The 27,962-nt window shown below is 35.5% G+C and overlaps 3 protein-coding genes across 3 annotated transcripts in view; 2 read left to right on the top strand and 1 right to left on the bottom strand.

Annotated features, from left to right (window-relative positions):
* The window catches only part of LOC106879521 (uncharacterized), an 82,561-nt gene extending 78,212 nt beyond the window's left edge, over positions 1-4,349 (bottom strand). The window contains 1 exon segment of the mRNA XM_014929143.3: positions 4,210-4,349. The gene's annotated coding sequence lies outside the window, so the exon portion shown is untranslated.
* Positions 4,350-4,729: 380 nt separating this feature from the next.
* On the top strand, positions 4,730-7,218 carry LOC106879519 (SNW domain-containing protein 1). The gene has a single exon (XM_014929141.3). The coding sequence runs from the start codon at positions 4,802-4,804 to the stop codon at positions 6,413-6,415; it is 1,614 nt and encodes a 537-aa protein (XP_014784627.1). The 5' UTR covers positions 4,730-4,801; the 3' UTR covers positions 6,416-7,218.
* An 11,235-nt stretch (positions 7,219-18,453) lies between these two features.
* LOC106879523 (NADH dehydrogenase [ubiquinone] 1 beta subcomplex subunit 8, mitochondrial) lies at positions 18,454-27,374 on the top strand. Its single transcript, XM_014929147.3, has 5 exons — positions 18,454-18,618; positions 20,943-21,163; positions 21,436-21,509; positions 23,020-23,110; positions 27,189-27,374. The coding sequence occupies exons 1-5, from the start codon at positions 18,516-18,518 to the stop codon at positions 27,288-27,290; spliced, it is 591 nt and encodes a 196-aa protein (XP_014784633.1). The 5' UTR covers positions 18,454-18,515; the 3' UTR covers positions 27,291-27,374.
* Positions 27,375-27,962: the final 588 nt, after the last annotated feature.

Genomic DNA, 27,962 nt, shown 5'->3' with positions numbered 1-27,962 from the left:
ACCATTTCTGCTGCATATGCTAATCAGAAATTTAATAAACATTTTTGACAAACTTTCAAAACACTGAATATTCAATGGCACTAGGTTCATCAAAATTACAACTGGCCATCTTATACAATCAACAAAAACCTTATCAACAACAGTCACTTGATATTGTGCAGCCAAAATCAATTTCTAAAATAAGCAGCGCTTACATTTTGTCAATCAATTACCCTTTCACATTTGCCTTAAGAAAGCAACTTCTCAAGCTGTCACTCAAAGCTTTGCAGTACTCCTCCAAGTTCATAGTAACTGTAGCACTAAATTTGAGCACTCTGAATATGAGGAATTTTTAAGTAGATAGCATATTCATATGACTGTAGCAGCCATACATCTCTTCAGATAGAAGAGATATATTGCTACCCAAAGTGGGAAAAAAAGAGAGAGAATGATGAAAGTGTATCAGGCCATCCCTTCAAGCTACAAGGAAGTGAATACACCACTTTCACCTCTCTATAATTTAGGATACACCATGACACAGTTTCTCTCTCTCTCTTTTTTCAATCTGAGATAGCCATGTGTCTCCTATACAGCAAGATACCTGTTTCTGTCGCTCTGTCCATAGTTTAACCTCTCATCACCTGACACAAAGCCACGCCCCTCAATATTATTCCCTCCTCGGTTGAAGATCTTGTCTTATGAGTTACTTGGTGGCTTCACTTGTGCAAGTGCCATGTAAAAAGAGGCCAGTAAACTCTGTAAAATGATTGGTGTTAGGAAGGGCATCTAGCTGTAGAAACCCCACCAAAGTAGACAGTGGAGCTTAGTACAGTCCTCTGGCTCGCCAGCTCCTGTCAAACAGTCCAACTCATACCAGCATGGAAAACAAACATTAAATGATGATGATGATGACTCATCAATTATCATCAAATGAACAAAAAGAATGATACAATGGAGTTATATAGAAAACTATTTAGTTATGTCTAATGCAAACAAGATGATAAAATAATGGGACAAAGAACTCCACTTGTTTTAATGAATATTTGACTATTGCTTTCTTGAACTGTGGATTTGATTTAGAAAATTTTTAACAAAATGTCATAATATATATTAATCGGAGTGATGTCCTTATCTTGGTTGTTGCTTTCACTACATTTTGGCTTTGAATGTTCCAACCTTTTTCATTGTTTGGGATTGAACTCAGAACCTCTATGGTGACTGCACTGCATTAAGTAACGCCTTTATCCACTTTGGTATGCCCATAGGCAGTGTCAGAGTGAATTTTTTAAGGCTTTTAAACCTTCAATGATGTTTTATGTTACTGTGGAGTGCTGTCCTCATCTTGGGTGTTACTTTCTGAAGGTTGGGGCATACACAGCCGAAAAGTAGTGAAAGTAGCAATCAAGATGAAGACACCATTCCAATTAATACATAATATAAAAATTCCTCATCTCAGAAATACAAAATTGTATTATTCAATCAGAATGGAGCCAACATAAGACATCAATGACAGTTTATAAGCCTTAAAAATTCACTCTGATAATACCTACAGGTATAGTGTAGTGGGTTAAGGTGCTAGTCAATGACTAATTATGGGCATAGCATAGTGGGCAAAGGTGCTAGTTAATGCAGTGCAATCACCTAGAGGCACGAAGGTGAATCACAAGACACCTGAAGAATGTTATAAGTTAAGTAATCAGCTCAAAGCAAAATGCATGACTTTTACATGTTGTTCAACTCTGGAAAGAAAATCAAATGACTTATAAATAAAAAAAGGAGGAAGTTTGACGACAATCAGGCATGGTCCATTCGTTGAAATAATGCGACTGAAAAACTTTCATATGACTACATCTAAAATCAATTTATAAGAGGGCAGCATGATACAGGTCGTTTATCTCAAGCCTCTACATCCAAGACTCAAGATGACTGATGAAAATTGCAAACCTTTGGATACGCTGTTACTTCAAATACTACTACATATACAATTACGATGCACAAACAATTCTAACAGAATAAGAAAAAAACCTAGCTGACATTTCTTTTTGAAAGTGCCCACAACCTTCACAGACTTTCTGAGCTTAGTGAGATTGATGTTATTAATATTCTGCTTAAACTATTGCAAGCTGACGACTAAAGGTAAGACAAAAACAGGGAGGGACCACCAGATGGATGGCTTTCTGGGAAGAGAGGGCTGGTCATAGTGGCTAGTGCAAAGCCTTGTGGCTTGAACACAACATGGGTGATGAGAGGAGGAAAGAGAAGTGAATTAGGAGTACCTGAGTAGACGTGTCTGTCTCAAAATTAAGAGACAGAGGACATTCTAATAGCAGAAAATATAGAAAGAGGAGACAGCACAGCTGTGGGTCAGAGGCTAAAATGTGTCAGTGAGTGATTTTATGCCAGTAAGTCGAGTGGCTTTTCTCTTTATAGTGTTTAGGATGTTTCTTGAATTATCTTATAATTGCTATATTAATTACTAACTACAGAATTGCAAGATCAAGAAGATCCCGTACACATGCACCCTCGTCACTTATAAAAGAAAACTAGACGATACGACTTGACTTTTTAACAACTGTAATATGAAACACATCGAGGTTGGGTACAGAATCTTTGAAATTATGGATTGCAAACAATATTTTTTTTGTTTCTATTACATACTTTTAAATAACAAACTTATAATACAGACAGATCCAGAAATTTAGTAATAAAGGCAAATTATATTAAGTATTTTTAGCTATGTCAACTGCGTAACTGTTAATTAAATGATAGACGTCTGCAGGATAGAGATCGGAAAACCTTATAAGGGATCAAGTTGTTGTGGTTTATAAACAAACGATAGATCAATATTTTGAAAAGAGCATCAGCAGAATATTCCAATGTCTTAAAATTAAATCTTAACCATGGATGTCTATATTTAATCCTTTTTTTTTTATGACTAAATATCTCCCTACTGACTTGGCTTCTTAACTTTCTTCATAATGCATATATTTTTAATGAAATTTTGCAGAATGTCTAAATGATTACGTTGATGAAAAATTTTCAAAAGTTTTATTTATATATTTTAGTCAGAAAAAAAATAAGTCCATGATTTTTTTAACCATTCAGTAACTTGCATATGACCATTGCACAACATTAAAAAAAAACTATTACTTTATCCTGGTTGATATTCATTATCAACATGAAAATGGAAGGCACAATCAAAAATTATTAAACACTTTCAATTTGTAGTAGGCTAAAACGTTAACTTCGGAAGTTTTTTGTCATCTTACTTTCTAATTTTATGTTGTTAGTGAACAACATCAATCAGGATAAAGTCGTAGATTTGTGTGTGCGTGGTTTGTGCAATAAACACGATATCGAAAGAAAATTACAAAACATTTATATTAACATAATTGCCATTTCAAAAACTGGGAGTACACCAAACTATAATTATACGGAATAATTTTTATCCACCATTCACAAAATTGCTCGATTAAGGTGCATTATGCATTTCTTTATCAAATAAAGGCTTATTTTCAAAAATACAACGTTAAATAAAACACATATCGCTGAAATAAAGACGGATTCTGGTACAAGTGAATTAAAACTAAATTGTATTGTTTATGTGTACTGTGTTCATTATATTATGAATGAAAGCATAATATTGAAATAAATGAATGGACGGCTGCACAAATGATGGAAGGATGAATGAAAGATGCGTGAAGACGATGATAAAACTTGACAACTGTTAGGCAAAGATTTTAATAAAAACAATAATTAATGCGAATACAAAGTTACAAGCATACAACTAGAAAATTTAATTGCAGGAAAATGGAAGTGAAAAGTACAGTATATTTGTTCCTCCCGCCTTTATTCAAATTTGCTTTTACAGTTTATAGCAGTTAAATTTATATTTCTACTAGTAATTAACTGAATTAACAAACAAATATACACAATTATTAATTATATATTATAAATATAATGAAGTATTTAGAGATTTTAAATTGTTTTTTCTTTCATAAAAAGAATATTTTTTACAAATATATAACAGAGGAAAATAATGGGATTAGCATAAAAGGACACAACATACAGATAGAATGGATCAACGATATTAAAAGGGAAAATAAGATGCGATTTTATAAATAAACAGTCGTGTTTGTTATTTTTTTCTCAGTGTTGATAGGATAAAACAAGTGTTGCAATTATTAAAATCCAAAGCATTGCCAGCATTACAAAAGATAAAATACATACACATTTACAAATGTTCTTAAGCAGCACAGAGTGGATTATAGCAGATTCAGGTGGTCATTTTCAGTGAGTTTAAACGAGCACCACCCGAAGATATCTGAAGCTATGTTGGAGACAATTTACACGCAGCCGGGCTGTTGTTAAGGTAAAGTTGTCTTAGCAACAACCGTCAATTAGTCATATTCTGGGTCAATGTGCTCATAATATTAGAAATAAATGTCTTATTAAGATTTGTTCTAAATTTAGTGGTTAATCCTGTTTAATATTGTCGAAACATAAAATTCCTAAATCTGTGTAATAAGTAAACTTTATATTAACAATAACAAACATCGCCATACCAACCATAACAAAGTCGCCATATTGCCGAATAGACATAGATTCGAATTTGTTGCACTAAGCTTTTTCTTGTAAAATGAAATATATAATAAATCATATAATACATAATAACTGTAATTTTTTTAATTATTATTGATTAAATTAGTAAATAAGTAGTAAAATACGTAACGGTGTTTAACATCCTGTTTTCACGTGAGAGTTTGTAAACGAGAGTTACCTCCATATTTGTTGCCATAGACGTTTACGGTTTGATGAAAAAATGTCTACATTGTCACAATTTCTACCACAACCCTCTCAGAAAGTGTACGATCGGGATGACGAAGATGAAGAACGACATAAACTTTACATGCAGCATGTGACTGTAAAGAGCATACGTGCTGCACCTCCGTATGGACACAGGAAGAACTGGATCCCAAGGACTCAAGAAGACTTTGGCGATGGCGGGGCTTTTCCTGAAATCCATGTGGTTCAGTACCCACTTGGAATGGGCCTTAAAAAGTCGAGTTCGAATTCTTTGGCTATGCAACTGGATTCACAAGGAAAAATTAAATACGATGCAATCGCCAAACAGGGTCACGGTAAGGATAAAGTTGTTCATTCTAAATTTCAAGATCTTGTTCCTAAAAATGTTGACGATAATGATCCAGAACTGGAACGTCCAGATACAGAAAAAATTGAGGAAACAACGGAGAAAACAAGACTGGCACTGGAGAAAATTGTTTCCAGTAAAATGTCAGCTGCAATGCCTGTACGTCACGCTGATAAGCAGGCTCCAGCCCAATATATTAGATACACACCTTCACAACAAGGAGTCTCGTATAATTCTGGTGCTAAACAAAGAATTATACGCATGGTTGATGTTCAGAAAGATCCAATGGAACCAGCGCGTTTCAAAGTAAACAAAAAAATTCCAAGGGGTCCCCCTTCACCACCTGCACCTGTTCTTCATTCTCCCAACAGAAAAGTAACTGTTAAAGAACAGCAGGAATGGAAAATACCACCTTGTATATCTAATTGGAAAAATGCTAAAGGTTATACAATTCCTCTTGATAAACGGTTGGCTGCTGACGGTCGAGGTTTACAAGGTGTACACATCAACGAAAACTTTGCTAAATTAGCCGAAGCCTTGTATATAGCTGACAGAAAAGCTAGAGAAGCTGTTGAGATGCGAGCGCAAATTGAGAAAAAAATGGCTCAGAAAGAAAAGGAGAAAAAAGAAGGTAATTTGCGTTTACTTGCCCAGAAAGCCCGTGAAGAACGCGCTGGAATTCGTAGGGAAGAAAAAGAAGAAGAGGTTGCCGAAAGAGATGAACTGCGAAAAGAGAGATCAAAAGACAGACAACGAGATCGTAATTTGGCCAGAGCTGCACCTGATAAACGATCTAAATTGCAACGTGAAAGAGAACGTGATGTCAGTGAAATTATTGCGTTAGGTCTTCCAAATACAGGAGTTGGAGACTCTCAGGAAGTTCAGTTTGATCAGAGACTCTTTAATAGAACTAAAGGAATGGACAGTGGGTTTGGTGATGATGAGGCCTATAATGTGTATGATAAACCCTGGCGCCAAGATCGAAGTATTGCTGATTCGATTTATAAACCATTCAAAAATGCTGATAAAGAGATGTATGGTGATGATCTTGAAACAATTATGAAAACAAAGAGATTTGAAGCAGAGAAAGGTTTTGCCGGAACTGATAAATCACGGAAGCGAGATGGCCCTGTTCAGTTTGAAGAAGATCCTGATCCTTTTGGTTTAGATAAATTCTTAACGGAAGCCAAACACGGAGGACAAAAACGTCCTACTCATGTGGATTCCCGATCCAGTAGTAAAGACTATGAATCAAGTCGAAGCAAACAAAGGCGACGCGAATAATTAATTTTAAGAAGTATGGATTAAAGTTTCATTACAACTCAGATATGTCACAGACGTATTTTTGTCAAACTTCAGTTTCCAAACGTCAAGATAATGAAGAGAGTCTCAAATACTGTTGTTTTCTTTGAAGAAATAATTGAAACTTGAGACATTTTTTTTTTTTTGTAAATATTATCTGTAAGTTGGAAAATAATTTCTATAACTATAAAAACCTGAGGAAGAAAATGATTTCCTCTTTGCTTGTCATATAGGAATTTGATGTACCGTTTTTTGACAATATAGAATAATTATTTATTTTACAGATTTTATTTTCTTTGCTGTACAGTTAAAATACCTCTGACTTATAGTATGTGAATGCTAAATTCAATGTCTCCCATGGAAAGTTTGAGGCTGTGGTTTCATTATATTCTACATTAACAAGCAGACACATGCATGCAAACATTCATGCAAATATGTATTCATGGATACAATTTTATTGTTTGTAAACATCAGTAAGTACTTAAAACAATTCGGTCTACATCTGGTGCCTCTTGTAATTGGTTGAATTAAAAAGGCGGTGTATGTCATCACTGTGCCATATTCCTGTACCGCCAGCTAACAACTACATTACTCGGCTGTAACTCTGGTTTAGATTTACATAAACATCATATCCTACAGTGAATTGAAGCCTATAAGTGACAAATTTTATTTGATTTATTTCTAAAACATCATTCAACATTTTTCCCTTCCATTCCAGCTTTTTTTTTTTCTGAACATTTAACCAATTAAATCAATACATTTCTATAAATATACCAGTCAATTTACTATTGTTTCTCCTCGTTTTTATTCAGTACTCTTCAGTGTGTATATATTTTGTATCATGATATATAACTTAAAATTGTTTCTTAACATTCCACTTTAAGCAAACAAAAGTTGTATCAACTGACTCTGTACAATTTAATTTTGATCATAAAGCTTAATATTTTTGTTTAAATATATTGCTTAACTGAACACAATATCTAGACCAGTACTTATAATCCTATTACCAGTCTATTGGCACCAAACAAGAAAATCTTACATTTCAAGGCCTTCTATGTAATATGTAGAGTAAATCCTCTTTACTGACAAAAGAGTCTTGTGATTCAATTGTGCAGCATTTTGTTAACATATTTAAAGCATGCATATGTCTCTTTAACCATACTATCATTATCATCCATTCTCCATGCTGGTGTGGGTTGGATGGTTTCACATCCAACAAGCTGCAAGGCTGCATTAAGCTCCAACATGAGCTTTAGCATGGTTTCCTGTAATTTAATTCTGTATCTTGTCTTGAAGTATTCCATAATAATATTACATATGTTAAGTGTTCATTCAATCAATGCTGGTATATACGATTGATCAAGTTTTCATTTATCATTACATTTCTACATTTCCATCCTGATTTCATGCACTCCAATATGTTTTATGTTTCCATCCTTATCAGTCTCTGGTATGTTATTCTATTTGGATCAAGAACAACACAAAGGCCACAAAGAAAACATTCTGATGACTTTGATGCCTTTGCACATTCCACTGGTGGGGTTAGTAGAATGCCACTTGGACACATGTCTAGGGTTGATCAACCTAAACTGGGTAGCCTGAATGAGGGTGTGGTGTATGTTATAAAAGCCAAAACACCCAATGATTTTAAGATACAACTACACTAACGATGTGTTCAGGTATTGCATCTGTAGATGTATATAGAACTGGTTAATTACTTTCTCTGATAGTATAATTAAAATAGCCATCAGTTTCAACATCACTACTCTAAGATTTATGATGGCATGCTACTCAGAAATATCAAATACATTTCTTTGTTGGCACTTGCATTATTTTAGGACTGCAATTGTTATTTTTCACTGTTGTAGTTTTCCTAAGAAATTTAATAGAATGTCTTTTCCTTTCATGAACATGTAGCTATATATTCACTGTTACCAGAGTTGACTTAACCTTTCATCCATCTGGTGCCAATTAAATCAATTGTACCCATCTTCTAAAATGTGTGATCTTGTGCCATGTTAGAAATCCTTATTATTTCCTCAAATAGTCTACTGAAGTGCTAATGTAACGCTCTGTTTATGGTTATAATATACCTATGTTATGTTTTTTAAGGTATGCTCTCCCAAGAAAATTACCATTTGTAGCTGACTTATATTTTATATCACAATTAGTGAACAATAAGCCAATTACTGGTGCACTGCATTTATGATGGTGAAATGACATGGGAATGTCTGACACGGGGTATTTTTATTTAAAAGACCCAGTTTTTTGTGGCCAGTGCTTCCAAACCATGCTGGCATGGAAAGTGAATTTATGATGATGATGAGAAATATCTTTGTATGTAGTTATTAGTGAGAGATTATCAGTCGGGGCAAAATACCTTATAAGCTCTCTGTTAGTACACCAGGCTAACAATATTGTTTAGATTAGTGAAGACCTCTGCAGACAAGGTCTGAAGTTATAGTTCATCACCATTCTATATTGTAAATTCATGGTTGTGTTCCAGTTATACTGTATTTTTACATAGTGATATATGAGACAAGGTATTAATAATGGTCATTACATATTTCTTTATATAGATATACATGCATTGTAAAGTGTTAGCATAAAGGAGATCCAGCCATGGCCAAACCTGACATTGGAGCTCAACACGGTACTGCATCTCACTAGATCCTGTTAAACCATCCAAGCATGCCGACATGAAAAATGGGTGTTAAGTGATGATGATGATGACACATGGCATGGTTTTGTCAGACCCCTTTAATTGCATTGAGAATATGGCTCTCACTCTTGTGCAAGTATCAGAAAATATGCATCCAGTGCTATCTGTTAGGTGTGGGTTGAGAGTCTTTTAGGCTTGCTGGTCCCACATAAACAGCAACTCATAAACTGTAAAGCAGTTGGTGCTTGGTATTAGAAAGCCTTAGAAACCAAACCAAAAAGGAAACTCAAGTGAAACAAGCCCCCTGGCTCTAACCATCATGACCCATCTAACCCATGCTGGCATGGAAAGCAGATGTAATAGATAAGGATGATAATGATTATATATATATATATATATATATAATCCCACTTTGCAGTACTTTCTTCAAGTACTGCACTGTGGGATTATAACCTGATGGTTGAAAAGTGAGCTTCTTAACAACACAGTTCTTAGAAGTTCTTTAGTTTTTATTTCTACTCTATAAAATTGGATTTTTTTTTTTACACACATATGTTTTATGTTTGTTTTTTCCAATCTAACAAATATGTTTTGTGCATTGTTTTACAACCAGATACTATTCCTGATGCTAATCCTTACCTGTTTTTCAAGTCAGGAATCTCTTATTCCATACAGCTTCGAAAACATGAACTGAGCAGACATGTTATTGACAGAAGTACCGACAACAACACTGCTTGAATATCTACAATTTGTCGCTCCCAGGCAACATCATACTTTATACTTTCCATTTTTTGCTCAAAAAGAGACTCCCTTTGTCTCTGGTAGAAGTTGTAGCCACCATGTTCTTATTCTAGCTACTATTCTTTCAGAATACCCTCCACTGCTACTTCAGTCACCTAGGTAACAGAAGTTCTCAACTACTATGAGAGCCTCCAAACATTGAAAGAATTTATCTCACAGGTGCTCTAACTACTCTTGTATGTATGTCATTGTTTTTTGTTTTTCTACCAGCCTACCTGTGATCTCAGTGTATGTATTATGCACCCATAGTTCACATTGAGTACACCATATGGAATTCTTCCTTACTCCTTTTCCAGTAACAGCATGGCATTTCCCTAGTGGTTACAGAGTTTTATCTTTTTTCCTACTTAACTAAAATCTTCAGTAATTCTGAGGTACATGGGAATTAAATTTTCTTAAATACCCAGGAGCTCTCTTGAGGTTGTGGATAGTTTTTGTTACCTAGGGACCAAATTAGCAGTGGAGGAGTATGTTCTGAAAGTATAGTTGTTAAAATAAGAAGAGGATGGAGAAAGTTTAGAGTTATTACCTCCGTTGACAACAAAAGGCTTCTCTCTCAGAGTGAAAGGCAGCTTGTATATGAAAAGCTATGCACCTAGTAGTGAGATGTGGGCCCTAAATGTAGAAGATATGTGAAGACTGGTGAGGAATGAAACTAGTATGCTCCAATGGATGTGCAGTGTCAGTATGCATGCACAAGAAAGTGAAAATGTGTTGAGAGAAAAGTTAGGCATGAGAGGAATCAGATTTAGTATGCAAGAGGAACAACTATAATGGTTTGGTCATGTGAGTGATGCACATGGATGAGGAACCTGTATAAAAAGAAAGTTCCAATCACTTAGAGTAGATGGAACCTGCAGAAGGAGACCCAAGAAAGACATGGAATGAAGTAGTGCTTTGTGGAGATGACAATGGACCAAGCTGTCTGGTGATATGAGGTTCTTGAGAAGACCTGCCCACCTCAACAAAACTAAATTCTGGAAGCACTGTGTATTGTATGCTCTCCACATGTAACATTAATCTCCCTCCTTCCTAATGAACCAAACTATCATCCTATACGACACACTCTCACCCACTGCTCCCCAATGCTGCTTTGTCATACTTCTCTCTCCTGTTGTAGCTCTGCCAACTGTTTTGTTTCTATCCTACTGCTACCAATGTTCACCACTCACTGCATTCCCCTTCCCCTACTACTCTCCTTTTTTACTCTCTCATGAACTCCCTGCTTGCTCACCTTGTCCAATACTTTGTATCACTCCACCTACATTCTCCTTCATGTACCTTGAGGGTATGCCCTGGCACATCTTCACCATCATCCTCTCTCTCTCTACCTATGGTAGCCATGTCTCTCTGCAACAACAAGACACCTGTTTCTGTCCTAACATGGCTTAACTTCTCATTACCTTACCTGGCACAAAGCCACCTCTCTCAATACTGCTCCTCCTTCAGTTGAGGGGTCTTTGAAGTGGTTTTGCATATTACTTGGTGATCATGCTAGTGCTAGTGCGGCATAAAAAGTACACAGTACACACTGTAAAGTGGTTGGCATTAGGAAGGGTATCCAGCCATAGAAACTATGCCAAAACAGACAAGAACTTAGCACAGTCTTCTGGCTAGCCAGTTCCCATCAAACCATCCAATCCGTAACAGAATGGAAAACATGTTAAGTGATGATGATGCATCTCAATTCTAGGTTTCATTTTCACATCTGGAATATCTTCCCTAAGTCCCCTACAGACTCCTACAAATACAAGGTCATCAGCATACAGTGTGTTCCCATAGACAGCTTGACATTGTTCTGCAATCCGGGGTACTTTATGCCTCTGATCATCTTATAGCAAAACCCCTTGTTTTCACTCTCTCCCTGTGCTATGTAAACTTGTTTTACTTTTAGCTATTTGGTATTACTCTTTGTTGGTCCTTTTCTTCCAGTTAGATTTCCTTTCAAATGATTCTAAGCCAAAGCAGTGGACTAAAACTGAATAGTGCACTCATTATGTTCAAAATATTAATTACTATGAATGGGACCAGTTATTTAAGAATCCTGTGATCATCATCATCATTAGTTTAAAATCCACTTTTGAATGTTTGCATGGGTCAGACAGGATTTGTTAAGGCAGTTTTTCTATGGCCAGATATCCTTCCTTGCCAATCCTCACCTGTTTACTGGCAAGGTAATATTTCCCCACCAACGCAAGTTTTTCACAGATGACTGGAAACAAAGAACATCACTTGATAATGCTCATTTGCAACCATTACTTGATGTCAAGACGAAAACATACCAACACAAATACGCATGTACAATGTACTTCTTTCAGTTTCTGTCTACCAAGCACACTCATAAGGCATTGGTCAGCTCACAACTAAAGTTGAAGACAATTGCTGAAGGTGTTATGCAAAAGTCACATGGCTGGGAAGCAAGTTTCTCAACCACAGCCACATCTGCACCTACATGAAGAAATATTTATCTTTCATGTTCAAGAGTCCTTTTTTTTTTTTTTTCTTCAAATTTTCTAATTATAAGGAATATTTTAACTATTTTACATTTTTCAAACTATTGGATGATCTGGAAAAAAATAAAAATAAAATCAAGTTCTTGACATTTTATCTCTGGTATGTAGAGACACTGGAGCAAAAGTCAACAGATGAATGCTTTGTACACATCTCAGAGTCTCTGCTAGACCTCTCATGACCAAGGAACAAAAATACATAATTTTCTGGGTCGGTGGAGTAGGTATTCTGTTAACAAAGAAATAGATAAAATAGTTGAGGTAATCAGAGTATGTGATTCTCTACTACTTTGGTAGTCATGGCCAACACAACAGTGACATCTCTACATATGTACCACAATCAGGGCTTATAAATAGAAAGACTGCTTCTGTGAAACCACCCAGCAGGCTACCTTGAGAGTAAATTACAACAATCTCATCATTGCAGGTGGCAATTTTAATGGAGATGTGCAGGTATGACTGTGTGGTTAAGAAACTTGCTTTCTGACCGCATATCTTTGGGTTCAGTCCCATTGTGTAACACCTTGGACAAGTGTCTTCTACTGTAACCCTGGACCAACCAAAGCCTTGTGAATGAATTGGATAGAAAGAAATTGAAAGTAGCCTGACATATAGTATATGTATATATATATATGGATGTATATATGTACATTTATGTATATATATACAAAAGTAGATGTATCTATGCATATATATATATATGTATAGGTAAGTATATATTGGATCGTCCCATAAATAATGCGTTTTTGTTCAATTGCATGAACTAAAAGTTAGAGGGGATTGGGATAAACTACCTGCATCAACTTGCTATAAAAGCAGGTAGTAATTTTACCTTGTCCTTATTCTTGGTGCTAGGTTTGAAGAGTGCAGTATGATTTTAACAGTTTTTTTTTTCAAAGCTATAATGGAAGTCACAAAGTATATTCGGCATATTTTGGTTTATGAGTTCAATAAAGGAAAGTGCAAGGAATATTAATTCAGTATATGAGGATCGTACAATAAATGTAAGCCAGTGTCAATGGTGGTTCCAGAAACTTCAACCTAGAAGATATGCCTCATCCTGGGAGATCTGTAGAGTTTGACGAGGACATCCTGCAAACTCTGGTAGAACAAAATCCTGAGGAACTAACAGAGAAGCTTGGATTTGGTCATTCAACCATTCATCGACACCTGCATGCCATCGGAAAAGTCAGCAAATTTGGTCAATGGGTTCCTCACAAATTTCCAATTCTAATCATGTGCAGAGAATGAATGTGTGCTCTTCTTTGATGTCATGTCTCACAAATGAACCTTTTTTGGACCGAATAGTGACTGATGATGAGAAACGGGTTCTCTATAAAAATGTCAAGCGCCAAAGACAGTGGGTAGGGAAAGGAGAAACACAGGCTAAAGAAGTTCTTCACTCACAAAAGTGTTATCTGTTTGGTGGGATATGGAAGGTTTAGTCCCCTTTGAATTTTTAAACCCAAACAAAATGATAACAAAGGAGATCTACTGCGAGCAGCTTGAGTGGCTTAAGTCAGCGCTAGAAGAAAAACAACCATCTTTGGTTTCAAAATGAAAGGTGTTCTTCCATCAGAATAATGCTCGGCCACATACAGCAAGGATAATATTCCAAAGGCTGGAGCAGTTTGAATATCCACCTGACATTGCCCCATCTGATTATTATTTATTCCGCAGTCTTCAAAATCATTTGCACAGAAAAGATGAACTCTGTAAACGAGGTTAGAACAATACCAGAGGAGTATCTTTCATTATGGACAAGTGAATTTTAGAAGAGTATTGTAGAAAATGAAGGAGAGTCTAATTTAGATTAAAAAAGAACTTTGTTTATCTTAATTTTGAAAAATAAAAGAAGTATAAAAACACCACATTATTTAGAGGCTGACCCAATATATATATATATATATATATATAGGGTGTTCCAAAGTCACTGATGGATTTCAATTTTTAATAACTTCCTTAACTTCACAAATAAATGCATCAAATAAGCCTGCATGGACATGTTTTTAACTGGAATGAAATTTGCATGCAGATGAACAAATAAGAAGCAAATGAGGACCACATTGCAAGATATCCATGCTGCAGAAGCATATGTTCAACTAAGATATACTGTGTAAATGACTGTAATAATAAAAACTATATAGATGTATAATTCTCCTTATTTATTTGAATTGTCTATATATATATATATATATCATCATCATCATCATTTAACGTTTGCTTTCCATGCTGGCATATGGGTTCAACAGTTTGATAGGAGCTGGCCAGGCAGAAGACTGCACCAGACTTCTGTGTCTATTTTGGCATGGATTTTACAGCTGAATACCCTTCCTAACACCAACTACCCTGCAGAGTGGACAGAGTGCTTTTTATGTGGCATGAGCACAGACAATGTACAAGCAGACAAACAACTGGTATCAGGTCAGATTATAACATTTATATACTCATACACTGCTATAAAATTAAGGTGGATATATATATATATATATATATATATATATATGTATGTAATGTACTGTTCCATGGTTGAAAATTTGGCAAAAAAAGTACTCTATCTGGTGAGAGATAAATATTATTTATTTAACAGGCACAATGCATGCATTTAAGTGCTACTAATAGTTTCATATATATTTCAGATATTATGTCAGATGACGTAAGATAACAGGTATATACAATTAGTGCTCGGGTTGATTTCATGCCTGAACTACAACTTAAAATGCGAGGAAGTTATAGCTGTCAAATGAAGATTGGCTATAGGTAGTGTTCCAGTTGAGCTGGTACAAGTATAAACATACAGACAGGCAAATAACTGGTATCAGGTCATATGACATTTATGTATTTATACATTAATATAACATGATGGTAGAAATGAATGTTGCAGGAGTTTCCACCCTTGTTATATCAATGTATAATTATGTACATGGCATAATCTGACCTGATACCAGTTGTCTGCTTTATTCTATTACACACACACACACTTATATTATTAAATAATAAATCGTATGGTATACACCGGGTAGCTTACTGGTAAAGCATGTTCACTTTCACAGTGTTTGCTTGGAATTTGATTAATGAGAGAGATGGAATATTAAAGACACAAGAATATTTATTGATCACTATAATTGCTTTGACCCCTCTAGCATCGATCCGTTATGGGTAGGATACTGAACAACTGGTTTTGGAGTATCCATAAGTGTAGATGTGTCTCTTTAAGTGATTACAAATATGTGTATATATCTATATATATATACAGAGAGAGAGAGAGAGATAATGATACATATAAACACACTTAGGCTTGATCAACTGCCAGTGGGATAAGCTGGAGGTAGTAGATAGCTTCCATTATCTAGGTGACTAAGTAGTAGAGGTGGATGATCTAAGAGTATAGCTGTGAGAATAAGATCAAGCTGGGCAAAGTTCAGAGCACTCCTACCTGGCAATAAAGGGTCTCTCTCTCAGAGTGAAAGGCATACAGCTATGCTACAATGCAGTGAAACATGGGCTGCAACAGCCGAGGACATGCATAGGATTGAAAGAAATGAAGCCAGCATGCTTCACTAGATGTGCATTGTCAGAGTGTAAGAAAAGTTAGGCATGAGGCATCAGATGTGGTGTGCAAGAGAGACAACTGCACTGGTATAGTTGTGATGTATCTGAATGATGACAGCTACGTAAAGAAGTGCCAATCTCTAACTGTGAAGGGAGCCTGTGATAGAGGTAGACTCAGGAAGACATGGGAGGAGGTGGTGAAGCATGATCTTCGAACTTTGGGCCGCACAGAGGCAATGACTAGTGACCAAGACCTTTAGCAATATGCTGTGCTTGAGAAGACTCATCAAGCCAAGTGAAATCGCAATCATAGCTGATGCTGGTGTCACGTAACTGGCACATAAAAAGCACCTTTTGAGCATTGGGCCTCACAGAGGTATAGTGGCTGAACTCTTTTTGAGTGTTGGGTCTCACAGTGTCAATGACCAAGACCTTTGAAGCATCTTTTGAGCGTTGGGCCTCACAGAGGCAAAGTGACCGAGCTCCTTTTGAGTGTTGAGCCTCTTGGAGGCAATGACCGAGACCTTTGGCATTATGTCATGCTTGAGAAGAAGACTCATCAAGCCAAGAAAAATTGCAATCATGACAGATACCGGTGTCATGCAAATGGCTCATAAAAATACCCATTACACTCTTGGTGTGCTTGGCATTAGGAAGGGCATCCAGCTATAGAAACCATGCCAAATCAGACTGGAGTTTGGTGCAGCCTCCCAGCTTGCCAGCCTTGGTCAAACCATCCAACCCATGCCAGCATGGACAACAGACGTTAAATGATGATGATGATGATATACACGTAAATATATATAGCAATATTCTTTCACTTGTTTCAATCATTTGACTGCAGCCATGCTGGAGCACTACCTTTAGTCAAACAAATCAATCCCAGAACTTATTCTTTGTAAGCCTAGTACTTATTCTATCGGTCTCTTTCTTGCCAAACCGCACTTACAGGGACATAAACATTGGTTGCCAAACCGCAGTTACATGGACATAAACAAAGTGATGGTGGGGGGACAAACAGACACACACACACACATACATATATATATATATATATACGACAGGCTTGTTTCAGTTTCCATCTACCAAATCCATTCACAAGGTTTTGGTCAGCCCGAGGCTATAGTAGAAGACACAACCATGTGGTTGTGCTTCTTACCACACAGCCAATTTATAGATATATGGAGAAACAAAATCTGAAAATATACAGAATATGAACAACCTGCTATGTAGGGCTTCATACCTAGAAAAAAAAAAAATTACAGAAGCATCAATAACAATTCAAACCCTTGGAGAGGAAAGCCTTCCCTCAGGAAGATGAGATACTAAAGCAAACGAAAAGCAGTGATCCAACTGGAGAGAAGCAGAGAAGACAGCCCAGAGTTTAGAAAAGTCATCAATGGCCTATGCTCCACATGGAACAAAGGTCTGAAATAAGGTTTATTTTGAGGTAAATTTGGTTGCTATTTTTCCCAGACCAGTTGACCTCATAATAGCTTGTTTGTTGGTTCCAAGGCATCTATTTACTAGGGCTACATGAACAGCAAAAATAGTTAGAGTGGAGAGCACCAGCAATGATCTATGCATACAAAATTCCTTTTGACATTGTTAGAGAAGAGTTAGTTAAACAGGAGCACAATGCTATGATGGTGAAGCCTATAATTTTTCTGGAGCATTGTATAAGTAACAAGAGCTTCAATAGCTTGTGGTGGTGAATTCAATATCTCTTTTTCACCTATAAAGAATGGTTTTTATGTTTCACTAAGATGGACTGAAGCTAAGATTAAGGATATAGGCTAGCTGATGACATGATACAAATCATTGCACTTTTGGTTATTAGTTGGACATCCTATCATATCATCAGTAAATACAATTGAAAACTTGAAAATTTTATTTGAATTTCGGAAGGTGCTGGTGAAAATGGTAGAACACCAGACTAAAAACCTTGCCGTCTTCAGATTCACTGCATTACATTCTTTGTATGGATTTCACGAAGGTTAATAAAATATATACCTGACATGTACAGCATAGTTAGCAGTCACTCACAGGTGAGTATGGCTTAATGACAAATACCATACTTCCGCTAATTGCTTTAAGTATCTATGTAGTCTCGAACAGACAGGTACCTCTCGACCCCCCTCGTTGACTCAGCGAAACATCCAGGATGTCACAGTTGGAAAGAGAGAGGGCTTCACCAGTACCATGGATTATTCTTGTGCAGCTGAGTAGATTATAGCAACGCAAAAGAATTGTCTTACTCAAGGACACAATGCGCCCCAGTTACCAGGAATCGAACCCACGACCTTACCGCTAGGTAACGCGCCTTCACACTGAGTCGATTTTTTACTTTGTGGCATTGTGCTGATGTAAAAAATAATTATTAAAATATCAGATTATTAGTGCTATTGCGCTGTTTAAATATTCTAAAATTATTCTGTAAACAAAAATCCTAATTTATATTTTCGTATCGAAGAGAGAGAAGCTGGACATCACCTTGGAACGACTTTTATAAGAGTTACTTCCCTTACAAGTAATCTCCTCGACTCCAACTAAAAATATGGCTTCGTTTCGAAACTTTAACCGAGCAGTTTCTGCTCTTCGATCAGTTTCTTCGGTCAACCAAATAAGAAAAATATATATTGGACGTCCATTAGCTGCATGTAAAGTATCATCTCGAATTTCTCCTCAGTATTATTTACTTTATGTCTTTGTTTTTACTGGATTATCAAACCATCTGTTTATGACCTTGGTTAACAATATATTTCTTTCTGAAATACTTGCTCCATTCGTTCATTATATGACATGATTTCTTATTTATTGATGAGAATAAATTAGGTTATTATTTTTACGTGCTTAACTCAATTCTAAAGCATAATTTAAATACTGGTTCATATTTTTTTTAATGTACAAAAGCAAGTTTAAATAGTCTATTTCAAAGTGTATGTTTATGCAACTAAAATCGGTTGCTGTTAGAGATACCAAAATTATATTTTATCCTTTCTCACTCACACAGAAGCAGTAAACTATAAAAGTTTGCAAGATTAACAAACACCAGATCATCTAAACAATAAATTTACTCGAATATGATTCATTTTGTTATTTTGGTTCGTCTTTCATTTAGGATTTGTATATTGTTGATCTGTCAACACCTAACTTCATTTAACAACAATGATTTAAAAGAGATCGTCTTTATAGTGTTAAAATTAATTTATGTTCGGTTTCAATGAGCACTAAAATGTTCTCAAAAGCCTATGTTTCATTTCAGAATCTTTACTATCTTAGTCACCTTTTCAATAACTTTAGTTGTTTATTTCCATATAACTTTTCACATACCCAAGGACACTTGGCAAAGTTTTCATTTCTTCAGAGTTAAAAAATACTTCAGGAACAACCGTTAATCCTTTACCTGAATATTGTCCTCACTAACCATAACATTTCCACCCATCTTGAACTGCAGCTACTCATAACATCATCATTTAACGTCCGTAATGAGTTAGGCGGTTCCACCTGGCCTGAGAGCTGTGTTAGTCACCCCTTTCTTTTTTAATGGCCCAAAACGTTATTTTCTAAACTTTAGACAATTTGCTTTCCTGTTTTGTGCTGGTATCTAGTATTTTCAAAAGAACCGTATTGTTATGCTGCCGAAGTCAATAAAATAAATACCAGTATCTTTTGGGGAGCTGATAAAAATAAGTACCAGTTGAATACTGGGGTCGATGTAATTGACTTCCCCTCACCCTCAAAATTGCTAGCAAAGTTGTGTCAAAATTAGAAAGAAGTATTATTACTGCAGCAAGCTGGCAGAATTGTTGGCATGCCAGACAAAATGCTTAGTTGCATTTTCTCTGGCTTTGCTTTCTGAGTTCAAATTTAGCTAAGGTTGATTTTTGCCTTTCATCGTTTTGAGGTCGATATAATCAATAAGACGTCTCCCCTAACAGTTTCAGACTTTCTGTCTATAGTTGAAAGGTTTATTGTTGTTGTTATTGTTTTATTTTTTAATTATTTTAGTCAGAGCAGAAAGCATCACTCTTTACAGCGTCTCCAAAACCAGTGGGTGGGAGAGAATAAGTCCAAGTACTTACAACAAAGTGGAGTCTACTGAAAGCACCTAATTAGCCAAATGGGGGAGTTAAATCAGCAGTAAGATTTGAATAAAGAAAACAAAGACCTGAAACAAACACCTAAAGGTATCCAATGTTTTTACAGTTCTGCCAATCCAGTGCCCTGACTGTACTGTTTTTATCAATCCCCTAAAGGAGGAAAGGTAAAGTAGACCATGGCAGGATTTGAACTCAGAACATAGAGAATTGGAATAAATATCATCAGGTATTCTATCCAATGCTCTAATGACTGCCAGTTTACCATCTAGATTCAGAGACAGCAGTTCTGAGTGATTCTTTAATAATAGTCACAATTTGGAAATAATTCTAATGCTGTATCATTCTTTGAACCAACAATAGTGAAGTAGCATCAGCTCTGTTCTAGAAGAAACAGCCCCATGTCTGTAACTTCACTATATTCAGCAACAGTAATATTGTCTTAATGTCCATTTTCCATGCTTGCATGAATCAGATGAAATTTGTTGAGGTAGATCTTCTATAGCTGGATGTCCAGCATGTCACCAACCCTCTCCTGTTTCCAAGTGAGGTAATATTTCCCCATGGCTAGACATGATTTCACAGAAGGCTGGAAGTGAATAACACCACTTGTATGATGGTGATGCTTGTTTACAACTTTTGTATGATGTCAAGGCATAGAGACACACCCATATTATATACAACTGGCTTCTTTCAGTTTTCATCTACCAAATCTACTCAAGGTTGACCCAGGGCTATTGTAGAAGATACCTGCCCAAAATGTTATGCAGTGATCTGAACTTAATACATGAATGGAAAGTAACCATAACCACACAGACATACCTATTTCTAAAATTTCATTTTTACAAGATTTCTTACATTTCTTTATGTATTTGTTATTTTAGACTGGAACCATGATTGGCAACCCGAAAAGTTTCCTGAAACTCCAGAAGAAAGAGCAAGAGCAGCCAAAAAATATGGTCTTCGACTTGAAGATTATGAACCTTATCCAAACGATGGTACTGGCCTAGGAGACTATCCTAAGCTCCCTCCTGTTTCAGCTGAGGGTAGAGATCCATATGTGAATTGGGATATGCCTGAACTGAAGAGAAATTTCGGTGAACCAGTAAGTGATACAGTTTTAAATAAGCACTATTTTGAATTTCAAGTTAATATTTTGACCTACTAACAAACAGTGAGTTCAAAACTTCCTATGCTTGTTGTGTTATTGTGTGTCTTGAGAAGATAGGTGAGCATTAAATGTACACAATCATTTCACTTATTGTGTCATGGAAAAATTCGATGCAAACTTATAAAAGATTTTAAAGAGACTGTTTGGATGAAGAAATAAAATAATAATATTTCAGATAAAGGATTAAAATAATTGTTACATTTCAGATGCATGCAGAATCTAACTGGTTGACTGAAGATAGGATGAGCCCCGATGTTATTAATAATCTACGTTACTCTCTGTAAGTGTTAATATTTCAAATATGTTAACTGATTTCTCGGGTTAGTTGATTTGGCGTGTAAAATATATAATTAACCCTTTTGATATTAACCTACTCTAGATACAAACTTCCTGTTGTAAAGTCATCTAAATTAAAGCCTTCCATAAAAATTTCATGTTAATTTATGTTCCACACACCAGATTAATAATGACAGTTATTTTACTAAAGTCATCATTATTTTAAAATTGGCTAAAACTAGTCAATGTTTTCATTGATTGTGTAATATATTTCTATAATTGAGAAAAAGTCATTTCAGATTGCAGTTTGGAGTAACTTCTCATAATTTTTTCTAATCCTCCCAGAATCAAAATAGCTTCACTAACTTTAATGAGGTGACTACAGTTATAGTAAGAATGTTTGATATTCTACCAGCTGACTACACTCATATTTTCAGGGTGTAAAAACTATGATATTGTATGTCAAGCTTCAATTTATGATGTGGTAACTGTATATTAATGTACCAAAGTGAGGTTTGGGCAGATGTTTAGACATGTGGATGATTCTATATAATGTGTATTGGAAAGTAATATTTATTACGTTAAAGATGACAAAATGATATTGCTTACAGAAGAAACTTGTTAGAAACTACTGATTGAAAATATTAGGTGATACATTTCATGACTGAGTTATATTTTTATTACAGCTTAGAAGATGAAAAAGGCAGCAACCATTAACTTTAATGGGCTTCTGATGTAGGTGGAGGAATAAATCACATCTCATGAGTTGCAGCAGTAATTCATGAGCTGTGATCGAAGATAGATGTAAAACAGTCTAGTGTAATGTATTTCTCCTCAGACTACAAACCTAGCCTGAATGTTTGCAATAAAGTGGACTCTATTGAAGGCATCCAAAAGCTAGGTGATAGTGTTAACCTGAGATCAGATCTACCACCAATGGACAAGCACAGTCCAATGTGCTTCCAAACAGTTGTATTTCTACTCAGTTTAACTCACAAAGCTTGGGCTGATTTGAAGTCATGATAGAAAACACTTGCCCAAGGTCCCCAGCACTGGGATCAAAGCAAAGCAACGTGATTGCAAAGTGAACTTCTTAACCACATGGCTAAGCCAGAAACCAAATTGGTATCATGCTAAAGAGAGGTTAGAATCAAATTATTTAGGACTTAACTCTTTAGCTTCTAAACCAGCCATATCTAGCCTGAAAATTTTACCTGTTTTATGGTCAAACACCTACCCAACAATGTCATTTAAAAACTAAACAATCATACCATCAAAATGTCAAAGCTACGACATAATGCACGATTAATTCAAAACAAAGTAAACAAACATTATATTTGACAGTAATCCGAATGCTAAAGGGTTAAAGGTGTTATGGTTGAGGTATTAAATAAAGATTCGTTTGAAAAGCATTTGTTTTGTTAATATGTGCTAGTAATAAGGTATTTCCCCCTCCACATATACACTTGTATAATACATCTTCATTAATGGTCATTATTTACTTGTATTTCTAGAAAAAAGCAAGCACTGGTATTTTTTGGAATACTAGGAGGTGTAGCATTAACAGCTTACTTGACATCTTCAGTTGTTTTACATCCAGCTGTTGTAAGTATGAAACTTTTTTACCTTTTTACATTACTGATTTGCTTACCAGATTTTATAATGACATAATTATGAACTCTCATTTATCAATTATTGGTATAACAATGTGTCAACACAATTATTCAAATCTAATGGCTTGAATTTTCAAAACAAATCCTGTTTAAATAGTTAATAAATATATATGTGTGTGTGTATTTTTCCAGTGTACAAATAACACAGAAAAATAAATAAATAGTTACCAGGGTAGCAAAAATTCACATAAGTGCCAAGGATGTTACAGCCTACTTATAAAGGTAGAAATTCCAGGGTTAAGTGAAATGTTTTTGTATAACATATCAGGTTATCCCATAAGTTCTGCCTGAATTTTGAATAAAGAAAACAAGTGATCAAATGTTATATTTAATTGAAATTTAATCATCAATGTACTTTCCCTGACTATCTATGACTTCCTTCCATCTATTTACAAGCTTTTTAATCCCATCAATGTAAAACTTTTTTGGTTTTAAAGTGAAGAACTCTGAAATGTCAGTTTCGACCTCCTCCTGGCTTGCAAAAGCTATGTACCCCAAATGATTCTGTCGAAACAAATGGTAGTCTGAAGGAGGAAGGTCGGGAGAATAAGGTGGATGAGGAATTTTTTTCCAACCAAGCTCTTCGATCTTGTGATGTATTCTTTGTAGTGTGGGGTCATGCATTGCCCTGATGAAACATCAGTCCTTTTCGATTCACCAAAGCGGGTCTTTTTTTCTTCAAATCTTGGTTCAAACGCTCTAATTGCTGACAGTAGACTTGAGCATTGATTGTTGCATTAGGTGGTAACAATTCAAAGTGGATTACTCCTTTGCAATCCCACCAGATAGAGAGAAGAACCTTTTTCCCATGAAGTTCCCTTCTTGGTTGTGGTTGAGCTTTTTCCCTTTTAACAAGCCATTGTTTACGGCTGTTAATATTTCGATAGAAGATCCATTTTTTGTCACCATCACAAATCTATCCAAAAAGGGTGAAATGAGTTGCGAGAATGGAGAGAAGAGCAGATGTCAACTCAGGATTTGCAGTTGCTTTTGGACCATTCATGAGGCACCCACTTTCCAAGTTTAGGAACTTTTCCAAGTTGTTGAAGATGATGATGAACAATTGTATGGTTTGAACTAAGCTTTATTGCAAATTCTTCAACTGATAATGCAGGATTTTCTTCAAGTAATGTCTCAAGGAGCTTATCATCAAACTCAACTGGATGTCCTGTTCGATCTTCATCTTCAAGGCTGAAATCTCCACTTCTGAATTTTGCAAACCATCTTCTGCAAGTTCTTTCATTCAAGCATTCTTTCCCATAAACTGAGTGTATGTTTCGAGTAACTTCGGCTGCAGAGTTTCCTTTTTTGAACTCATAAAGCATTATGTGCTTTGAATGCTCTTTGGATACTTCCATGTTAGAAAGGGTTTTAATCAAAGAAATTTTAATTCTATTATTCTGTAAAATAATATTTAATTAGTTTAAATGTACACAAATGCGTAAAAATAATTTTTAATTCCATTAGACATTCTAAAATACTATTACATTTCATTCAATTTTAAAAAAAGTAAAATTGTACAGAACTTATGGGATGACCTGATAGATAAATTAAGAAATGAGAAACAAAACACATCAATAAGCCATTTTAACTGAATGTGATTACCGCGTATATGATGAAGGGAATGCTGACAAATTATTTTTTAAATTTATGTGTATATATATATATATATATATATATATATAGCTATATATATACTACATAAATGTAAGAATAGAGTTGTAACATTACAAATAGTGAAACAATTAAAAAATTTTGTAAGAACTCCTGACTTAAGAGGTTATTTTGAGTTATAAAATGAACCCTGGACTTGCAAAAAATTAAATCTGTGATAAATTCTATATGTTGTCATTTATTAGTAACAAATAATAAATAAATCTATGGAGTTTTTAATTTGATTCTTAATAATCTGATAGGCTATTTCCCCCACCCCACCCCCATATGTTGTTGGTTAGCCTAAGATAGTTTTAATTTGATTCTTAATAATCTGGTAGGCTATTCCACCCTCCCCTGCCATATGTTGTTGGTAGCCTAAGATAATTTGTCCAGACATTGTTTTGATCAACTAACTTAACTTTTAGGGTGTGGCTAGACTTTGTATACATGTAGCAACAGCAGTAACACTAACCCACATGAACTGTAAGTCACATTTAAACTTTGTAGAGGATTAGCGACTAATCATTCCTGAAGAAGTAATATACCTTTAGTTGATGTAGTTTTGGCTGTGTTATACAGGTGTGAATGTCATAAAAGATCAGATACTCCTAGGCTTTGCATTTATAGCAAAATTTAGTGTTTTAAACATATTATCCATGCATAGTGTAGTACAAGACTGTTTAGTTGGTGTGCAATTTGTGTCTTGGTGTTGTTGAAGACCGGTTTGCTACATCCCTGTTGGAGACAACATCATTGAAGCAGACCAAATAACATGAGAGCTCTAGGTTGCATATGGATGATTTTCATATTAGGAATTTAAAGAAGAGTAATGAATGGAATCATATATACCAGAATGGATGTGTGGGTTACAGAAGATTGTTAATGTGAGGTGGAAGCCAATCCTGTGGTATTTAAGGTTAAAAGATTTTGGTTGAAGTAAGTCTCATTACTGCCCACTACAATTGTCTGATCTAAAAGATAAGATGAGCAAACCCATTGGTGCCAACAAAATCAAAGGCTCTGTTAATGTCAAAATAATAATTTTAAGATGAGAGTTCTCACAAAAATTTACCAGTGTAGGTGTGCCAGATGTTCAGTAGATCTGGTTATACAAAAGCTATACTTGATGACCAGTCATTAAGGGAAGTAACTAGAAACGATGGGGCGGAGTGTATGGTAATACGAAATTTGAATGCGAGTGTAATAGATTGGGATGTAACAGAGTCGGAGAGATTACCATTATGAATGAACACACTGTGACGTGTCTATAGATTGGTGAAGATCCTCTTGAGAGGTTGAAACACTTTATAATGATATGGAAATCCAGGTGTTGTGTGCATGCAATGTGGAATTGAAAGCAAAATGGAAATTAATGATAGCTTTATTTTTAAGAGTGATATATATTGGTTGAAATGTACTGGTGATGAATATTACAATCATTAGGACAAGAAGTTCCATTCTTAATTTGGAAAGTGAGATATGCAAACTATGTGATTTTTTAATTTATTTCTTGAAGGTCGTTTTGCGAATACTGAGTAATGCTCCATAATTTAGTGGTAGGAGGGGACTATCTTTGTGTTTTAGGCAGTGTCTTTCATATGTATAGCTGAGTAAACCACATTGAAGTTACTTGAGAGATATATCTAAGAAGACGATATTTTCACATACTTACCTGCCTTTATGGGAGTCAGAAATGAAGCAATGTGTTTGCAGAACAACTGGTTTACTGACCAGAAGCACCAAATGGTGAGAGAAGAGAGTACTTCAAGTAAGTCAATCAATGACCCAGTAGAGTAGGTCAAGAGTGTTTGGAGAGTTGGTATGTTGATGGGGAGACAGACAGGTGGGATTAAGTAGTGATGGACACTCTTATCGATTTCAATCTTTGAGCATTATCCAGTTGTTCAATCAACTGGATGACTTCTTTATTGAATTAGCATGCAAAGTGGCTGAGTATTCCACAGACGTGTGTTCCCTTAATATAATTCTTAAATGAAATCAATGTAACACGAGTATGACAATCTGGACCTTTGTATCACAAGATTTAAAATTGTTACATCCCTCTTTCACTTACAAGACTTTGGCCAACTTGAAGCTATGGTAAAGGCACTTGGACATGAAGTCATGCAGTAAGATCAAACCTGGAACCACATGGTTGCAATGCAAACTTAACCACTCAACCGTGCCTGTGTCCATAATTAATTAACTTGTACATTTAGTTCAGGATGGAAAACTATTTGACAGCTGTTGGATGTGAGAGAGGAATAATTTGATACTTGATGAAAAATACTTTAGAATAATGTGTATATATATATATATTCCTCTTAATGATTTCTTGATCACTTTTATTGCAGATGCCTAAACAATTTCCTTTCAACAATCTCCATACAGAAAGAGGTGGTGATCCAGCTGATGTAAAACCTGTTGTAAACTACACATTTGAGTCTGTGGAGTGAACATCTACAATATTTCAGCAACAGAACAGATGTGATGGTTTTAGATAATAAATTAAAATAGGGAATATGTATATTATATATATATCAATGTGTTTTGTTTTCATTTAAACATTCTTATTTTCTGTTAAGTTTGAGGTGCTGTAACTAGATATGTTGTCATCATCATTGTTTTAATGACTCTTCTCCACATTTGCACAAGTCAGATGGAATTTGTTGAGACAGATTTTTTTTATAACTGGATTCCTTTGCTGTTTCCAATCGAGGTAATATTTTCTCATGGCTGGACATGTTTTCATGGGAGACTGGAAATGTTGGACTCTGCTTGAATGATTATGATAATTGTTTATAACTATTTCGCAATGTCGAGACAACAAATGTTGTTGGCACTCCGTCGCTTACGACATCGAGGGTTCCAGTTGATCCAATCAACGGAACAGCCTGCTTGTGAAATTAACGTGCAAGTAGCTGAGCACTCCACAGACACGTGTGCCCTTATTGTAGTTCTCCAGGGATATTCAGTGTGACATGGCTGACCCTTTGAATTACAGGCACAACAGAAACAGGAAGTAAGAGTGAGAAAGTTGTGGCGAAAGAGTACAGCAGGGTTCGCCACCATCCCCTGCTGGAGCCTCAAACACTCACAATGCCCGGTCTGGGAATCGAAACCGCTGC

The sequence above is a fragment of the Octopus bimaculoides genome, chromosome 2, assembly GCF_046866305.1.
Source record: "Octopus bimaculoides isolate indiv1 chromosome 2, ASM4686630v1, whole genome shotgun sequence".
NCBI classification, from domain to species: Eukaryota; Metazoa; Mollusca; class Cephalopoda; order Octopoda; family Octopodidae; genus Octopus; species Octopus bimaculoides.
The sequence above is the reverse complement of the archived record's forward strand: the minus strand, read 5'-3'. Positions and strand labels throughout refer to the sequence as shown.